At 39.8% G+C, this 19620-nt stretch overlaps 1 protein-coding gene across 9 annotated transcripts in view; it reads left to right on the top strand.

The window, feature by feature from the left end:
- The window catches only part of SYNE2 (spectrin repeat containing nuclear envelope protein 2), a 384031-nt gene that overhangs the window by 316041 nt on the left and 48370 nt on the right, over window positions 1-19620 (top strand). For all 9 annotated transcript variants that reach the window (XM_077122415.1, XM_077122416.1, XM_077122418.1 and 6 more), the window contains 11 exons: window positions 3276-3446; window positions 3889-4019; window positions 6064-6268; window positions 7362-7541; window positions 8231-8359; window positions 9655-9809; window positions 9921-10065; window positions 11049-11143; window positions 12422-12656; window positions 16059-16253; window positions 18189-18314. In XM_077122415.1, coding sequence (XP_076978530.1) covers window positions 3276-3446; window positions 3889-4019; window positions 6064-6268; window positions 7362-7541; window positions 8231-8359; window positions 9655-9809; window positions 9921-10065; window positions 11049-11143; window positions 12422-12656; window positions 16059-16253; window positions 18189-18314 — 1767 coding nt within the window. The remainder of the gene's footprint in view (window positions 1-3275; window positions 3447-3888; window positions 4020-6063; window positions 6269-7361; window positions 7542-8230; window positions 8360-9654; window positions 9810-9920; window positions 10066-11048; window positions 11144-12421; window positions 12657-16058; window positions 16254-18188; window positions 18315-19620) is intronic.

The following is a 19620-nucleotide window of genomic DNA, read 5'->3' as shown; positions in this document are numbered from 1 at the left end:
TAGGTCAGATAAATCCTGAAACCCAGAGGGACCAGCCTCTCCAGGATTATCAATTAATTACATCCCCCTATCCTTTAGTTTGGATATCCCTTCTCAACATGAGAAAGTCAGAATGGGCATTGCCCAAAGTTCCCTATAGATTAGGGAAAGAATTAAAGGAATAAAAAAAAGAGGTATAACAAATAAAATGGGATTTAACAAATGAGAGTGACTGCAGAATCACTATATTGATATATTCCTGCTGGCCTCCAGTGTTCTGGAGGAAAAATCTGAGTGGTGGAACGGTAGCCCATGACAAACTCTAGGATCTGTGCTTTGAAAAATATTGCTTTTTTTTTCTTTCTTTCTTTTTTGTATATATGTTACAGTTTACAATAGAACATGTTTTTCTTAAAAAAAGGAATGAAGTACTACTGATCCATGTTACGGCATAGATGAACCCTGAAAACATTAGGTTGAGTGAAATATGTCAGACAAAAGGCCACATATTGTGTGATTCCCATTTACATGAAATGTCCAGAATGAGGAAATCCATGGAAAGAGAAAGCAGATTAGTGGTTGCCAATGGCTAGGAGTAGAGGGGAGTGGTGAGTGATTGCTAATAGGCAGGGTTTTCTTTTTCTGATGTTCTAAAAATGATTGCGGTGATGGTTGCACAAGTCTGTGAATATATAAAAATCACCGAAGTGTACAGTTTAATTCAGTGGATTTTATAGCATATGAATTATATCACAATAAAGCTGTTGATTTAAAAAAAAAGAAACTCAAGCAATACAGAAAAGTCAAAAGAGCAAAGCAAGTAAAAACTCCCTCCGCAATAAAAAAAAAAATGCAGAAGTAACAAGACCTCGATCATCTACCCATAAGCTGTCCAGAGTCAATATAGCCTAGTGTTGGAGAAGACGAGCTCAATAAAGACCCTGGCAGTACCATTTTCTATCTTGAACCAGTGTCCTTGAACTAGTTTAACATCTGTAAGCCTTAATTTCCTGGTCTATAGAATGACCAGCATCCCCTATAGAACAGGATGCTAATACCTAGTCAGTTATCTATACCTTAGTACAGTTTCTATATGGTGCTCAGTTACTGCTTCCCTACCAGCTAATCTCAATTCTAAACATCTGAAAATGTTCCTCCTTGTTTCTAGTATAATGAATTGCACTTAATGGCTTTTTATCCTTTCGTTTAAACCACATGTATCACTTGCTCTCCATAAAGGCGCAGTGTTAGGGGTTCCCTATGAGAGCACTGTAAGTCGCATTTGTGTTGTGTGTAGCAGTCGTAAATGCCTTGAGCAGCCACAGCAGCGTCCCGTGTGACAAGTGCCTACAGGATTTGGGACATATGGGACAGAATCATCCCTGCAACCCGGACCAGGTCCCAGCTTCAAAAAAGAGCGTCCTCCCTCCCTTCTCCCTTTAGTTCTTTCTTAACTAAATGACTCAGAATCTTTTTCTAAGCTGTCCATCCCTTATAAAGACAATAATACTTAAATCCGAGGTTGGGTCCACATAATTGCCTCTCTGAGACTACCATTTAAGGATCCAGGTTGTTTTTTATTGGTTCCTGATTGAGGAAGCTTCCCCATCACTGTGGTTGTACCAGTCACCCCTGTTGTTGTCAAGCAGAGAAGAGAGGGTCTGTATGATTCCATCCACCACTCGACTTCATGCCACAAATAAAGGTATTCACTTCATTGTGCCAGCAGAGTGAGCACACCACATGTCTGCTCTAAGATCTTTGTTTCTCCTAACTGAGGCATAAATCATATACAATCAAATTCACCCTTATAAAGGGTACAGTTTCATGGGTTTTAGTATATTCACGAACTCGTGCAACTGTCACCACAATCTAATACCAAAACAGAAACTCTGTCCCCATTAACACTCTCCATTCCACCCCACCCAACCTTTCCTCCTGCCCCAGGCAACCACTAATCTAACTTTGGTATCTGTGGATTTGCCTATTGTGGACATTTCATATAAATGGAATCATAATATGTGGCTTCTTGTGACTGGCTTCTTAATGTTTTCAAGGTTCATCCATGTGGTAGCATGTATCAGTTTATAACTTTTTATTGCTAAATAATATTCCACTGGAAGAATGTACCACATTTTGTTTGCCCATTCATCAGTTAATGGACGTTTGGATTGTTTACATTTTTGGACTATTATGATTAGAGTTACTATGAACGTCCATGTACATGTTTTTATGTGGACATTTGTTTTCATTTCTCTTGAGAATATACCCAGGAGTGGAATTATTGAGTCATACACTATGTTTTACCTTTTGACAAACTGCCACACTTTTCCAATGTGGCCGTACATTTTACATTCCCACCAAGCAATGTGGGAGAGCTCCAAGTTATCCACATTCTCACCAACACTTGTTATTATCCCACTTTTTATTATAGCCGTATTACTGGGTAAGAAGTGCTTTCTCACTGTGATGTTGATTTACATTTCCCTAGTAACTAATAATGTTGAACATTGTTTCGTATGTTGATTGGCTATTTGTATATCTTCTTTGGAGAAATATCTATTCAAATCCTTTCACATTGTTTGAGTTATTTGTCTTTCTGATTGTATAAAATATGCCCGCCATTACAATTCCTCCTACCTTGCACTTGCCCATTTTGGCAGAGCATGTTCATCTCCGGTTTGTGCTCTACAGTAGTAATCAGGCTTGTTAAAAAGTTCTGGGGAACAGGGTGGTACAACGGTGGCTCAGTGGCAGAATTCTCGCCTGCCATACTGGAGACCCGGGTTCAATTCCTCAAGCCAAAAAAAAAAAAGTTCTGGGTAACATTGGTAATATCTTGCATTTTATAATGCTTCAGTTTCCAGAATATTTTTTAGATGTAGTTTTACTTATTTATTATCTCCATTTATGAATTAAAAAGTCTGTAGGGTGAAATAACTTGCTCAGGTTTGGAAAGCAAGTAGGAGTCAACTGAAATGGGTGTGCACAGCTCCTGATTTCTTGCCTGTTCCTTCCCTGGGCTCTCTCTGTGCTGAATTCTCTTGGCACTGATCCTTCTAGTCTTAGGGACCTTTTCTACTCACTCATTCTAAAAGTCAGCCTTCTCTGATATTTCTTTGTTTATTGGCCTACCCTTCCTACCTATACTTAATCACTGAAGATCGTCAATGCTAAGTTGAAATGTCTAAGTCAGTTACAGTGGTAGGTTCCTTGAAAGGAAAAAAAAAGTAATAATGAGAGAGCATGTCTTCCCAATGATATTCTAAATTAAAGTGTTTTTATTTTTCATATAGGTCAATCAACTCAAAAACTCTATGCAGTCAGTTTTACAGGAGTGGAAGGTTTATGATAAACTCTATGATGAAGTGGATATGATGACAATCCGATTCTGGTACTGCTTGGAACACAGCAAGCCTTTGGTTTTATCATTGGAGGCCTTGATGTGTCAGCTGCAGAAACTTCAGGTAAAGTAACCAGTGCCTGGCCCAGCATATTACTGGGAGAAAATTCTAAATGGAAGCAAGCATAGTAAAGGACACAAATACTTTTGTGCTCTCCAAAGAGAAGCATGAAATGGTATTTTAAACAGCAACATCAAAATTATGATTCAAAATTCCAAAGTACGTAACACAAGCTAAATGAGTGAAATTTTTAAAACTCATAGAATTCCCTTCATTTTGTCATGGCCATATTATTTTACAATTTAAAGGTTTGATTGTTTTCTGTTTGCTTGGTATGCCATTTTTGTTGTTTCCTTCTTCACAACCCTAAAAGTTTGTTTCTCTACTGATAAGATCTGAGTGTTATATCATTGTTATGTAGCAGCAAGTGTCCAAGTATTGAGAAGCTGCTTTCTTAGGTATCAGCCAGGCCATTCTGAAACTGATATTTCTGGTATCCTCTTAGTTTCTTCAAGAAGAAGCTGAGAACAGCGAAGCGAGTTGGAAGAAACTTGAAGAGGTTATTGGTAAACTCAAAGATTACTGCCCTTCAGTTGCTGAAATAATCAAAGAGAAATGCCAAGATACTCATGTGAGGTATGTTCAAGCTAAAATTTGAATTTAAGTGATAGATCAGATATCTGTATTTACCTTAATGATGGGTGAATGAGAAGTCTTTTCTTGTTATCATCTGAGAATACTGTATTCTATTCTGTCTCTTCTGCTTTAAAGGATCTAGTCTATATACGATTCAATATTGGCACGCCTATTACTTGCCCTTGTATAAGCCTTTGGTATAACCAAGCTAGAAATGCCAATTACAGCCCCAGCATAACCACTTGCAGAGGCTGTCAACTTTAAATGCCCAGTGCCGTCCTTGAAGACACCAAAATCAGAGACAGAAACAGATTAATGAGTGGGCCAGATGGGCAATCTGCAGGGATCATACAAAGATAGCTAAAAACAGTGGAAGATGGAGGCAAAAAAGTGTTAGAATACTTCTTGGGGACAGTGACTTGTATGATTGGAAGGAATTATTTCATGAATGCTAATGGTGGAACCTGAAAGCTTCTTCTAAAGGGATCTGGCCCTCCTTAATTGCAAGGCTTTTGTTTTGCTGAATAGAATATAAAAGTTGGGGCTAGAGCTGATTTGCCCCAGGCAGTGATGAAGAGGTTAAGCCACCTTCAGCGCCCTTCCCCAGCCCTTCCCCCACCCATATCCAGGTTCCACTTGGAACAAGTTTTTAGTGGGACACTAAAGTTTCTGTCCTGTGGTGGTGTCCTAGTCTTGATCTAGTCCAGGTTGGAATTGGAGGAGAGGCAAGGGTAACGAAGAGACGAAAAACACGTCTGACTCCACCTAACAGTATCAGCGCCACCCTTAAAACATATGGGGCACAGTTTGCTGTCAGGAGCTCTGTTGTCACCAATGGACACACACAGTCAATTGTTGACATAAAACTGTATTGGAAAGCATGTTGGAAATACACCTGGCAGAAAGACCCAAGAAAATAGCACTAATATGCTAACGGTAGTTATCACTAGATTAATGCAGTGTCAGGTGAATATTTTTCTACTTTCTCTTTTATTTATATCTAGGTACATATAGGTATATATAAACATGCAAGTTTTATGCAGTTTTGTCTTTTTTTTTACAATGAGCAAATGTTGCATTTCTAATTACGAAAAATTGCGTGAAAAAGACAGTACTGATAAGATCTTTTAAAGACATAAAAGCAAAGAAAGTATGCCATTTACCTTTTTCACCATTTAGCAGGATTGAACCTATTATGAAACATGCAATCTTTTCACGTGCTCCATGTGAGAACATAAATATTATAATGCTTTCAGAAAGTTGTTTGACAGTGTAGATAAACAACCTTAGAAATATTTACATATTTATCATCTTTGATCCAATGATTCTTCTAGGAATCTAGCCTAGGATGAAAATCTGAAATATAGAAAATGTTTTTACACAAAGTAAAGCTGAGCATTCTATGTAGCAGCAAAAATTGCAAACTACCACAATATCCATACTGAACGAAATTTGGTAATTAAAGTATATAAAAAACAGACCATTATATATAGCCATTTTAAGTTATGTTTACTTTTTCTTTATTAATAGCATGGAAAATGTATATAAAAAGAAATAAATGGAAATAAAAGATAAGGTACTATAATCTATATATGGAGTAAAACATATTTCCTTTATTTCTACTTATACATAGAGAAAATGTTGCTTTTATGATTGGAAAATAAATTTTATTAGACAAATACCATGTGGATGAGGCCATTTAAAGAGACATACTATAAAAGAGGAGTCTCTCCTATGTAGGGAAATTTTCAATAAGTTTACAGGTCAGTGCTTTCACCACCTTTGCATGAGAGACATTCAGAACACAGCAGATATTTCTTGCCAGTTCACAAAATTTGTGGTTTCTGTTGAGTAGTATAAAGCGAATTAAATAGCCTTCTTTAAACTTTAGTTCATACAGTGGTTTCTATAATGATGATGTCATTATTTACAAAGAAGTAATCTGCAGTGTTAATACCCAGCTGGACTGCTAGTACTGGTAGGGCTTGTCCGTTGTGCTTCTTCGTGAAGGAGGGGATGGAATGAGGGTCTCATTCACCACCAGGTGGACCCAGGTCAACCAGGACATTGCAGAGCATTTGCAGAGAGCCCAGAGCCTCCTTCAGCTGTGGGAGACCTACGACAGTGCATCCACTGAAGCCATTGCAAGGCTGGAGCAGCAGGAAGCAAAGTATCACCAGCTTGCAAGCATCAACATGTCTGGAAACAACCTGGCAGAGATCCTGGCCCCAGCCCTGCAGGACGTAAAGGTGGGTGCAGAGCCCATTGGGAAAACCAAGGCCAAGTCAGCCCAACAGATAGGGCCCATGAAGGTGCCAGAACCCGCAGGGACGGAGCAGTCAGTCGGGGCAGGTGCTGTGAGCAGGCTGTTAGGGTTCAGGTAAGGCCGGCAGGCATACGGTTGGGTTGACCAGGTGGTGACTCAGAGGCAAAGTCCAAGCAATAGGGAGCTGGGTCAGGGGGACCTGACACTGCTTCGTTCCCAGTCTACTCTTTCCCACTACCGGTTCTGTCTCTAGAGCAAAAGCCCCATATTCGGTGTCTCAACAGAGGCTGATCCTCTGTGAATATTAGATGTTAAGTCTCTGGCTTTACCAATAATCCAGGACTTGGTGCCCATGTTAGTATAGTTTTCTCTGTGGAAATAGTGATTTTTTTTTTTAGACTAAATTTGAGTTCTGCAATTCCCTTTTTTATTTTTGTTTTTCCTTTCCTTTGTTCCTCTCAGTGAATGCCCAGAAAGTGAATACTTTTCAGTTTAAAACTGGGTGACCAGGTGTATTTTGTATCTCCTGAGTCTATGGCCCAAACAATCAAAAAGTTTTAGGCATTAGAGAGAAAAGGGTCTAATAGGTAGGATCTGTGTTTCCATTCAACTTGTACCTCATCAATTGTTTTAAGAAAGAAAATAAAAGAAAAAATTTCACTGGACATCTCACACACTTAGTACTTCTAGAGTAAACCTAAAAGCAGCCTCTGCAAATGAATTGGTTTATATCAGAAAGCCTCAGGCAATGGACAGTGTTGTGTTGCTTGATAAAATATTATTAAAGACAGGTCTCTAAAGTGTGGGAAGATTAGAAATTTAACATACATGATTCTCCCCAGTTTTTGTAAACTACAAGCCTCAACTCAGTTGGGTCAATTGTGTCTCTGAACTGGCAAATTTTGGAATATAGCAGCAGTGTGTACCTCATATAAAGAAAGCTTTTTCAGCTATTTAGAATAAACGGTTAGAGCCGAGAACCACAGCCACAGTTTCAGGGCGTAGGGGAGGCAGGTGGTTGGAAATGTGGTGTGAATGGAGAAGGAAGTGTTTTGTGATCCCTTTTTCCTTCCCAGGAGCTGCAGCGCGACGCGCAGAACATAAAAGAAACCTTTCTTGAAAACGCCACGCTTCTGGATCGATTCCCACCGCCTGAAGAGTCTCGCATGCACACGCTCCGCTCCCGTCAGTCACACTCCCTCCAGAGGGCAGCTTATCTGGAAAACATGGCTCTTGTAAAAGCCAATGAATTTGAGGTTCATCTTATTTTTTTTTCCATTCAAGTTACCATCTCAGACATTTGTACAATCCCTTCAATCTCTTGGTTTCTATGAAGTAATAATTAGTGTTTTTGGAACTGTCCCCTAGGGAAACTCTAAAACAAAGGCCTGACATGTCGGCCATTTGACATGCCCTAGCGTCAGTCTCGTGGGCGAGGGGCAGATCTTAAGCAGCCGTTTCTTCTTTATTGAGCATGTTGTTTAAGAAGTGAGTCACGGAAGTAGCTGATGAAAACATAGCTATTTATTGTGTTCTTTACTCATCTTTGCTTTTTGCCATAGCTGTAGTGAGTGAGCGGTCGAAAAGCTACACAGAAGGCTTTGGAGACCTGATACTGTCCAATATCAAGTCTCGATGCCAGCAGGCAAAAAACTAACATCACCAGAAAGAAAGCATTTAACTAGCAGGACTGAGGTTGCAGCATCCTCACTAATCCTTTTCTGTACCACCTCCCCCCAAGAAAGTGATCCATTCATCCCCAAATGCTCAGTGCTTTGCCAGAGGAACAAAGTGAAAAATACCTGAATATTCAAGATCATAATGAACAGCTGGGGTTGAAAACAACTTGAATTTTTCCCAGCTCCAAACTCCGTGCTTAATTCTGTTAATTCTCTTTACATGTGCATACAAAAATTGTTTTCAATGAACATTTCTCCTCTTTTAGTTTGTTCTCTCACAGTTTAAGGATTTTGGGGACCACTTGGAATCTCTAAAAGATCTTATCACACATGAAGAAGAGAATTTAGATAAACTCTACCAGCAAGGAAAAGAAGACAATCTGGACTCATTCATGGTACTGCCAATTTTTGCCTTTCCTAAAGGCTCATACTCAAAATAGGATAAAAAAATAAGCTTATTACTTCCCCTGTAGAGTTAGGTTGTATGCTAAGTAACTTTTGAGTATAGTCACTTATATGGTATTCACTCTTTTCCTGTTTTTTCCAAGATCCAGAAAAGTATGACAATGTAAGGATCTATTTTAGTAATATTCATAGTAATTTTTAGTAGAGTTTTAAATCTGGTTCTCTTTACTACTTAGCCTGAATGAACCAGAATGATCTAGAAATTAGCTGTTGTGATGAGTTAAATTTTTCTGATTAGTTGAAGATCAGAAGTAAAATGCTCCATTAATTATTTCTGTATTTTTTCCTTTTTATGACTTTAGTAAGTTTCACATAGTCAGCTTAAATGAATGAAAGAACAAAAGAATTCTGGATCTTGCAACTCCAAAGGATCAAAATTTAGAACCTCCATCCGGAGTCAGCAAAGCCTGACCCACAGGGCAAATCCAGACCCCTGTCTGTTTTTGTAAATCAAGTTTTTATTGCAGTGCAGCCATGCCCATTCGTTTGTGTTCCATCTGTGGGAATTTTTGCACTCAAAGAGTTGAATAGTGGGACAGAGACCATATGGTCTACAAAGGAGAATATTTGCAGTCTGGCCCTTTACAGAAAAAGTTTGCCAATCCTGACCTAGACTATTACAGCAGAGTTCTGCAGTGAATGTGAGTGCTGTGAAGGACATTTGCTAACTTAGTGTTGACATCGAGGCATCCTCTGGATTACCTTTTATAAAATAATTTTTTAGTGGGCTTGTTTCCTTGTGATTTCACATTCTACCAAAATATGGGTGTTTAAGTATCATGTTTTGCTAAAGTTAATTTAATTTTTCATTTGATTTGTAGATAAACCACATGACTTATTGAAGGTCAAGTGTCAATAGACTAAATGGGACTGGAAGGTCCTGAATTGATCTTTTTTTAAAAAAAAAAAAAACTCATTTTTCATCTTCCTTAAAGACAAAATCTGAGATCATGTTCTATTTTCTGGGGTGCTGGGATGCTGGCCTGTGTGTAGCTCCGTGTTCTAGGATTGAAACTCCTGGGCTCTAGGATTGAGACCCCTGGGCTGTGGTCCCAGCTCGAACAGTAACTAGATTCTTGACTTCGGTTAAGTCATTTCCTGTTTAGTCCTCAGTTTCCCCCTCATCTGTGAGGTGAGGGGTGATCTATAGGGCCTCTGAGTCCTTTTCTCATCTGGATAACTTATCATCATCCAAAAATCCAGTATCTCATTTTTTTTTTAATAGCATCACGTGCTGGCACTGACAGCCCTGTCACCTGATATTGAATGTTTGAATGAAGTAAGTCTCAAGCTTCCACTTAGTGATGTGGCTGTGAAGACATTACAGAATATGAACCGACAGTGGATTCGGGCTACAGCAACGGCCCTGGAGCGCTGCAGGTCAGAGCAGCCGTCTTTCCCGCTGTGTTTCAGTTAAAGAAACGTTAAGGGCTTGAGCTTGGTATGTCACTCGTACGTAGCTCTGTTTTATTTGGTTTTAAACCTTTGCAGTGAGCTTCAGGGAATTGGATGGAGTGAAAAGTTTCTTTATTGCTGTGAAAAGTGGGTCCAACTTTTGGAGAAGATAGAAGAGACACTCAAAGTGAATATTGCCTGCAGCCTTCCAGCACTCCTGGAACAGCAGAAATCATACGAGGTAAAGCTGTGCTCTCTGCCACGGATGCACCCTACCCCCTGGGGCAGGAGTCAGGGAAAGATGAATTTAAGTAAAATTGAGATCAAGTTGAGGACCTATCAATTTCTAAAGACAGAATGCATGTCTTTAAATAGATTCTGGTGTCAGCCATCCTTGGTAAAATTTTCTCTCTCTTCATAAATTCCGACATTTGTTCTATTCTCTAATTTAATAGTGACAGCATGCCTGGATTTTCCGCAGTGGATGGAAGCTTCTTGCCTAACTTTACTTCCACAGACGCAAACATACGACTCCACCAAGAGCATGTTAAAGTGCTTCAGCTCGTCTTTGCATTTTCACTAATTCCCTAAAATTTGAAGCACCTGATCTAGTAACAGTTGTAGTGTAGCATTAACAATTTCACAGAGGAGTCCCCCCCCCCACATTTGTGCTGATGTATAGTTGAAACTATCCCTGGGTGTTAGAGATAGATCCTGCATTTCAAGTGTGCATATGATTTAAAAGTAACTATAAAATAACTGATTCAAATCTGGATTGTTAGGTTAAGATCACTCAATGAAAATGAAATACACCCTGTTGAAAGGCTGCATAACCTCAAATAAATCACTGAGTCTCTTTATGCCTTAGCTCTCTCCTCTGTAACTGTGTCAAATAGGTATAGCAATAGCACTTTAGTCCCAAGTTTGAGGAATAAGGGAGACAATGCATGTTTAACATAGTACCTAGCAAATAGTAAATGCCCACGAAATGGCACCTGCTATTATAATTAGGCATAGCTATTATTAGACACACTTACTATTAAGATTATATTCAAAGGTGATGTTGATGTGATAGTTGAGCATTTTTTGAACTCAGGTCTGACTAATTTGAAAACTAATCACTTCACACATCTTCTGCGTGCTTAGATATTAATGGTAATAAAAGTTCCAGATCCATCAAACAAATGATGTTAGCTGATATTTTGTATTTTGACTCACATACAGATGTTAGAAGCTGAAGTTTCAATAAATCAGACAATTGCTGATTCTTTTGTCACCCAGTCCTTACACCTACTGGACACAGCAGACGTAGAGAAGAGGTAAGCTGGCCGAGTGTGGAATGTTTGTAGGTAAGGGGAGTGTGGTACATTGGGGTTAGGACTGCCACTGTGCAAATCAGGGCCCTGCAACCGTATTAAATGCTACACCTCAGTGGGGCCAGTCTTCTGACTATAACGGATGGAGCCTTACTATTTGGCCGATGAGAATTTTGAGGTTATGTTTCCCAAGGATGGGAGGGCAGGGCTAGCAGGCCAGAAGCTTTTGCAAATATCTGCTCACCAAGTACAGATAACTAAGTTATACAAAGGATTCTTCTATGGTAGGTTTTACTCTCTACCCTCACTCTCATAACATTTAGCTATTTAAAAAATAACTTTTGTAGTGTTACTCCCCTGCAGGTATGCCATGGTTGTGAGAGAAGAGCTTTCCCTCCAGGCTACGTGCGTGGGGTTGGGGTCAGTGGAAGTGCTGTCTGAGCTGAGTGCCTGGAGGTGGCCTCATCACCTAAATATTTCTCTGAACTTCCTGATTGATAATTGTTTCCTCCCCATCACCACCCATGAACCACTTAATCTTCTTCTAGAATAATTAACAAATATAAAGCCCATTTATCCCTAGCTCTGCAATAATACATTCAAGCTGGTTCCAGGACAATAAGCTAATTTTCACTTAATGAGTAAGGAGAAACATGACATTTTCCATAATAAACAAAAGGCCTTCTGCATCCTAAGAAGGGTGCTGTTTACCTAGGAAATACTTAGTTGAGTGGTTCAGGAAAGCATGTTCTTTATTAATGAAATTATGTAAAGTTCAACACTCAAGTCATGGAGAACCATGTGCTGTTTGTTCATCTGTTTCTCAAGGATCCAATTTCTAGTTTTCCAGACAGCATTCGGTATAATGTATGTTAAAACAGCTTCAGTGTGTTTAAGGGAATAGTTTTCATGTGTGCTGGCAAAATACCATATTATTGAGTGTTTTGTAAATTTTTGAAATTTTAAAATAAAGTTAATTTTAAACTGAGTAAAATTGTAAAGAACACCCCCCCCCCCGAAAAAAAGTACTAGGTCATGTGCAAATAAATATCTTCTGTTGAATCTGTCTTTACAACCAACACACTGTCCCCACCTGAGCTCTACATCATGATTAAGTTGAATGATGCTCACATTTTTAGGAAATATGTTTTCCATGGAAATTATGCATATAAATAGCAAATCTGGGTTCCTCTTACCTAACCCTCGACCATTCGTTTTTCTTCACGTTGATATCAGGCTTCTCTATAATAATCAACTCACTAACCATCTGTTTTTGCCAAGACCGGAATTTGTCTCGAGAGTTGCGACGCTGAAGGACCAGTGGCAGAGTGCTGCCCGGCGGGTGCGGCAGAGAAAGGGTGGCGTCGACGGGCTGGTGGCACAGTGGCAGTACTTCACCGCCTCCCTGGAGAACTTGGTCCGCTTCCTCACCAACACCAGCCACCTGCTGTTGGCCATAAAGAGCCAGGATCACTACAGTCTCTGTCAGACGAGGAGCCTGCTCCATGAGCTCAAGGTCGTGTATCCCCAAGCAGGGTGAACACTACATGGTGCTTGTTCTTTGGAAGATGTTCATTCACTTCAGGTTTTATGTTTTCTATGATGTCGTGGTTAAAAGGTATCTCGACGATGGGGATGCCGGCTCGGTGGGGTCCTCGTGACCCACAGCCTGCTCCTCAGCCTTGTCAGGCCAGAAACCCAATCCTGTCCCTGCATCCAGAAATGGTGAGACTCTGCTGGGTTGTAGGAGTCAGGATGGAATGGAGATAGCTGGGTAGAGTTGGGGGAGATGGAATTGACAGACTCACAACACACAGGCTCTAAGGGACTAGACTCATGTATAAATTGGCCACAGTAGCATGACTTACAGTTGAAGTCCTGCTTTCTCTCGAAGGGCAAATTCACGTAGGCAGCCAAGTTTTCCATCAGAAAGTTGCTTAATGAGCCTAGGATTAGAAGAATAAGTAGGCTATCACCAGCTGTTCCATTGAGCTATGAAACCATTCTTTACTTTAGAGGCGGTACAGCGAAACAAAAGCAATTTACCCTTTGGAAATCCTGTGGTTTCCTCATTCAGTCGTGAAATATTTATGGAGTCTCTGCTATGTGTCGGTCACTATTCTAAGCGTATGATACGGACTAATAGAAGAACCCTGCTTTCATGGAGCATATGACCTGCTGGGTGCAACCAGACAAATAAAGGAACAAAATATCAGATTGCAAGAAGGCTTGTGTAGATAATTGAAACAGGGTGACATAAATGGAGAGGGTAGGTGGTAGGCTGAATAACTGCCACCCAAACCTGCCCATGTCTTAGTCCCCAGAACCTGTGAGATATGTTAATTTACGTAGTAGATGGGTTTTTGCAGATTGATTAAGTTAAGGATCTTGAGATAGGGAGATTTTCCTGGAATATCTGAGCGGGCCCATTGTAATGACAGAATCCATCTAACAGGGAAATGGGACGATCAGAGTCAGAGAGAGATGTATGAATGGAAGCAGAGGTCAGAGAGGATAGAAGATGCTACATGCTGGCTTTGAAGATGGAGGAGGAGGCCATGAGCCAAAGAATATGGGTGGAGAAACTTGAAAAGACAAGGCAATGGATTCCCCCCAGGGGCTGCCAGAAAAAACACGGGTCTGCCAGCTCCTTGATTTTAGACCAGTGAAAATGGTTTCAGACTTCTGACCTGAAGAACTGTATGATAAATTCTCACTGTTTTAATTTATTAGAGAAGCAGTAGGAAACTAATACAGGCTAGGCGGCTACTTTAGATTGAGTGATCTCTGGGAATGTGATGTTTAAGGTGAGACACAAATTATGAGGAACAGTCTCTGCAAAGATCTGAGGAGAGAGTCTTTCAGAAAGAGGAATGGCTTGTCCAAATTCCCTAAGAGGGAAACAAGTTTGGCAAACTGGAGGAACAGAAAGAAGGCCAGTGTGGCTGGAATATGGCTAGTAAAGCAGACAGTGGTCAAAAATGAACTTGAGAGGCAGACAGGGCAGAACACTTTGTAGTTTGAGTGTCAGTATGTGGATTATAGTATCAATGGGATAAGAAGCCTTTGAACAGTTTCATTTAGTAGAGGGGTACCATGATAAGATTTGTATTTTTTGAAGATTACTCTGAGAGTGGATCATGAGGGGGTTAAAAGTGAAGCAGGAATACCACCCTTTTACTTATCCATTGCTGCATACAACAGTCATATTATTTCTCACAGTTCTAAGGGTTGACAGGACTCAGTCAGCCAGCTCTTGGGGTCCCTCATGCAGTTTCACCTAGTGTTGGCTCAGTCTGAAATCATCTGAAGGCTTGTTCATCTCGTGTTTGGTCGTTAAGGGGGGAAGGCTCGGACAGCTAGGAGCTGGGACAGCTGGGGCTCCGGGGCTGCCTGTCTTTGTGGTCTGTACACACGCAGGCTTCTGGTAGCCAGACTTCTTACATGGCAGCACATGGCTTCAAAGGAGCATGTCCCAAGAGAGAGAAATCCAGGCAGAAACTCTGTTGCTTTTAGACCTAGCCTCACAAGTCCCATACATCACTTCCACCACCCTGTATTGATATTGAGGTGACCTCAATATCGGTCACCTGAGTTCAAGAGGAGGGAACAGAGGCTGCCCCACTTGCTGGGGTGTGCCAAGGTTCTGGGAGAGCATGTGGAACTGAGAATGTTGCTGCAGCCGTTTCTGGAAAATGCAGTCTCCCATCACCAGTTAGGAGGCTATTTCGATAGCCTTGGAAATTTTTTGTGGCTTAGACAACAGGGATTACGTTGAAGGTGAACAAAGAATACTTTTGTAGATAGAGTTCGCAAGACTGGCTAATGGCTTGGATATGGTGGGTGAAGAAAAAAGCTAAATCAAGGATGACTCCAGATTTTTGGCTTGAGCATCTTGGTGAATAGTGGGGCTGAGACCAAGTCAGGGAAGGCAGGAGAAGCAGACCTTTTGGCAAGTTAAGTTTGAGACGACTGTTAGACATTTGTCTCAGTGCTGTGTCAAGCAGCACCGTGTATTAGAGACGAGTGTGGAGTGGCAGTGCGATCCTTGATTTGCAGTTTCTCTTTTTAGTCTGCTGCTCCTGAGGGCACATTCTGCTTTCCTCCTTTGGATTTGGATCGTCTCAGAAACACATTTGTGGTGATATTTTTAAAATCAGTTTCTGTTTTGGATAATGCCTACATTATGTTTCCCTTGAGAGATTAACTGAAGGAAACCATATTTAGAACTGACAAAAAAATTCTATTTTTCTCTACTGAAACCAAATGCTTTGGGAAGTTTGCATTAATTAAAAATTGTTTACTTCAGTTTTGTATTGTTAACAGCTAAGTTAAATTCCTTAAAGAAAATGGAATTTTTTAAAGCTGTGCCATTATTGGATATATCAGTGTGCAATTTTTTGTCGCTATAAGGCTTAATTGTATATTTTTGTATAACCTCTTTTTTTATTTGTCCTCTCCTCCTTTTATATTTGTTTAGCATAATGTACACATCTCTCCTTGTAAGTTAGGAGTAAGCTGACTCTATCATGATAATGGGTAACTGCTCATAATTTCTAATCCAATCAATTTCTTAATACTGCTAGTTAGATCCATCTACCTGCAGGCTTTTTTCTCTGAAGTGTATTTTTTACTTCTGTGTACTTTCAGTCATTATGCTAAGAATCCTATCTTCTACCAGTCCTTGAAATTATTTTTAGAACACACGTTTGGTAGATGCTGTCTGCTTAATGTAAAACATTAACCTTTCATGTGAACAAATCTGCATGTGCTGTGCACTCTACCCAGATTTGTCTACAGTACCTAATTTCACACTTAAGAAAACCTCTGAAGGAAATATACACAAGCACAGACAAGTAGCACATTTTGACCACATCTGAAGCTTAAACAAATCCCTTTGTTTCTTTTTTTTCTTTAGAATAAAGAAATTCATTTTCAGAGATTGCAGACCACCTATGCCCTAACCTTGGAAGCTGGGAAGCAGTTACTGAACACAACCGACCTGGAAACTAAAGCGTCGATTGACAAAAAAATCAGTCAACTTCAGGACAGCTGGAAGAACACGGGACTTCAAGTGGGAGAGATGAGTAAACAGTTTCAGAGCATTCTAGAGGTAAACCCACCATTTATTTTCCATTTGTGATGTCCAGATGCGGTACATACAGTTTTTGTTTGCTGTGTGAAAATAGGCGTTGATTTTAGGAAATTACAATATTGTGAATTTTTCAAGAGAACTCAAGTCCCACTAGCCCATGTGAGTCTGACAGTAATGTAAAATAATAGAACAACAACATAACAATATAACAATCTTATATTGAGAAAGTTCTGTGTTAAGTATGTAGATATTTGAGGTTCAATTTAGATATTTACTTTTCTGAAACAGGAAATTTATTTATGGTCAAGGGAAATTCACTGTACAAAGCTAATGTGGTTCTCTGTTACCGTAGACAAAAATGAACATAGTCATGCTGCATCTTTTCCTCTCATCAGAGGATGAGCTTTCCTGCGACCAGTTAATTTATCACTATACCTTGAAGAAACACAATGCTTTATTTGGGAGTCATTAAAAGGAAAATCATAACTATTATTGTTATGCTGAAATACCAGGTCATCCTCCAGGCCTCTGAGCTGCTTGCACCTGCTCTCCATGGCCCTGCGCTACTGTTCTTTTTAATTTTTATATGGCTTTTGTAGTTTTTCTTTCTTCTTCATGCTCAGCCATCAATTTCCACTTCTTTTTCCTCTGAGCATGCCTGCACTCAGTGCCTGATCACTTCTCTAACCTGGTGTGTGTACCAAAACCAGGTAGCCAAATCTTGTCAGAGATGCATTTCCAATAAAGAGTAAATAGGTGCTGAGTTAAAGGCTGAGCATCTGAATAAAGTAATTTATTCGGTTATGAATTGTGTGAAATTCATTCATCGGTAAACTTTTATTAGCACGTCCTATGTGCAAAACATGATGGTAAAATGCAAGTCATTGCTTGGTGGGAGAAATGAGGACTCATTGGTTTACTTTTTCTTTTTGCTTTCTTCATGGCTGAGTTCTAGATAGTGTTTGTTGCTAGACAACTGACGACTACTTTAAAAGGTGTTCCTGCACAGCTGGGCCGACCTACTACCAGTTGTGCTGAGGAATAGAATAGTGTTTGATATTAGGTCTTTCAGTAACCTCAGAAGTCGAAACTTAACCTCATGAATCAATTACAAGCACTCTAACCTTGAAAACGCAGGCCACTATTTATGCAGTAATGTAAGGTTTGAGGAAAAGTAGAGGGATAGGGTAACAGTGGCATCAGAAAAGAGCCTGCGGTCCCACCGGTCCCTGCTGCTTGTCAACCACCTATCCTTGGGCCATTTAGAACCTATCTGAGACTCAGTTTTTCCATGTTAGATGTGATAGTAATACTCTGCCCGTCTGTCTCCTAAGGTTACTAGAATGACAAAATAGTAACATTGAAAATGCTTTGGAATCTGCTAAGTGCTTTAAGTAGAAGGCAGCAGTGAGAGCAGTGTAGGAAATGGAGAGGCGATGAAGATTGAATAAGAAAGAGTCGCTTAAGCCAAGCTGTGGACACGGAGAAGGCGAGAATAAGGATGCTGTTAGAAAAGATGACGAGAAAAGTCATGAAGTGCTTTTGCTCTATGGTGCTATCGTAGCATATGCCACAAGATTGTCAGAGCTAAAAATTAACCCTTACCAAAGGATTTAGATGTAAGCTTCTCACAAATTAAAATAGAAATACGATTAGAGAGATCAGGGATATGGATGGCAGCACGGGGTGGGTGGGGGTAGGATTTAGAAGCAAAGGCCAACCCACTGGTTGAAGTGAGCCACACATAAAGCTACAAAGAAAGAAACACTGGGTAGTACTGTCCAGTCTCCTGTTTTAGACCATGGTTTGCTCAAAACAAGGGATTGGTTTCTGTATGATTTATAAAAACACATTGAGTAGAAAAAATTGCATGGATTCAACAAGTTATTCTGTTTCTACAGTTTGTTCTTAAAGAGCAAAGAACTAATCATTTTTAATATTGTTTTCAAACAGATTTGGGACCAGTGTGAAAAGAAAATCAAGGAGTTGAAGAGCAGGCTACAGGTTTTAAAGGTGAAGTGTAAAGATCCTCTTCCAGAACTCCATGAGAACCTCCATAAAGAAAAGGAGCTGATCAAGGTACTGGAATCTGAAGTGTGTTCAAGATGGCCACTGTTTTCTGAGTTCTTGAAGTGTGTGTGTGTCCTTCTGTTTCTCTTTGAAACTGAGTCTGCATGTTCAATTGGAAAACATTTTTTCCTGTCTTCTGTCTAACGTAACATTCTGATCTCTTGAGGAATTGGAATTGATGTTTTTTGATAGCCGCATGCGAAGATGAGAAAGACTTTCACAGAAAATAACTTAAGATTTTGGGAGTTTTAGCCTTCAGTTTCTCTTTCTTTCCTCTGTAATATAAGATGTGGTCTCTGAGATTGCTTTGAAAGCTGTCCCCTTGTATGATTCTCATATGAATCTCATTTTGAAATGAGAGTAAAGTATGACTAAATAATTTACTTTGTAGAAGCCAGTAGGTTGTTTTCTTTGCTCAAGTATAATGTTTTTATTAAACTTTTTGAAATATATTCTGCCTAATTGAAACCACATTGGCAAAAATTCCTGGATATAATAGGCCTTTGCAAATGACAGTACAAATTCTGGATAGGAATTTGGACCAGTAAAATTCCTAGGGCAGAGGGGATACAAAGGTCGCTCAGTGGTAGCATTCTCGCCTGCCATGCAGGAGACCCGGGTTCGATTCCCAGCCCATGTACTTCCCAAAAACAAACAAATAAGCAAACAAAGACAGAAAAAACAAACAAGCAAAAAAATCAACAAATGGGGCTGCAATAATGAGATACTCACATGGAAAAAGAATGAAATGTGACCTCAGGAATATAGCATACCAAAAAAGAAAGAAAAAAATTCCTAGGGCGGAAACTCCCTACACATCTTCCCTACCTGCAGACTTGATGTATAAAGGTGAGAGCCTGTTGAAATGGTCTTTTTTATCTTTTTCTCGTTTGAATGATCTCAGGAATCAAATTTATGGATTTTTTTTTTTTTTTTACATGGGCAGGCACCGGGAACCGAACCCAGGTCTCAGAGATCTCTGCCTGCTGAGCCACCGTGACCCGCCCCAGGAGTCAAATTTAAAAATTAGGAAGATATGACTAGTAATTCTAACTGTGCTGGAAATTAGTGCGCTCCTCCTTACTTCGTTTTGCTTCATTGTGAAAATTGCTAATATGCAAAAAAGGCATAACCAATAATATGAGAAATTATCATGAAGCTATAACCTAGCTGAAGAAATAAAACATGGTATAATTGCTCTGTGAATTGAATCTGCAATTCACTTTCCCTTTTTTCTCCCCAGCAGAGGTATCTGCTCACCTGAAATCTTGTGCACTTTTTATAGTTATGCTCCATGTGTTTGTAGCTCTCAATG

Source organism: Tamandua tetradactyla, chromosome 12 (assembly GCF_023851605.1).
Source record: "Tamandua tetradactyla isolate mTamTet1 chromosome 12, mTamTet1.pri, whole genome shotgun sequence".
In the NCBI taxonomy this organism is placed as follows: Eukaryota; Metazoa; Chordata; class Mammalia; order Pilosa; family Myrmecophagidae; genus Tamandua; species Tamandua tetradactyla.
This window is presented reverse-complemented; position numbering and strand designations above follow the sequence as displayed.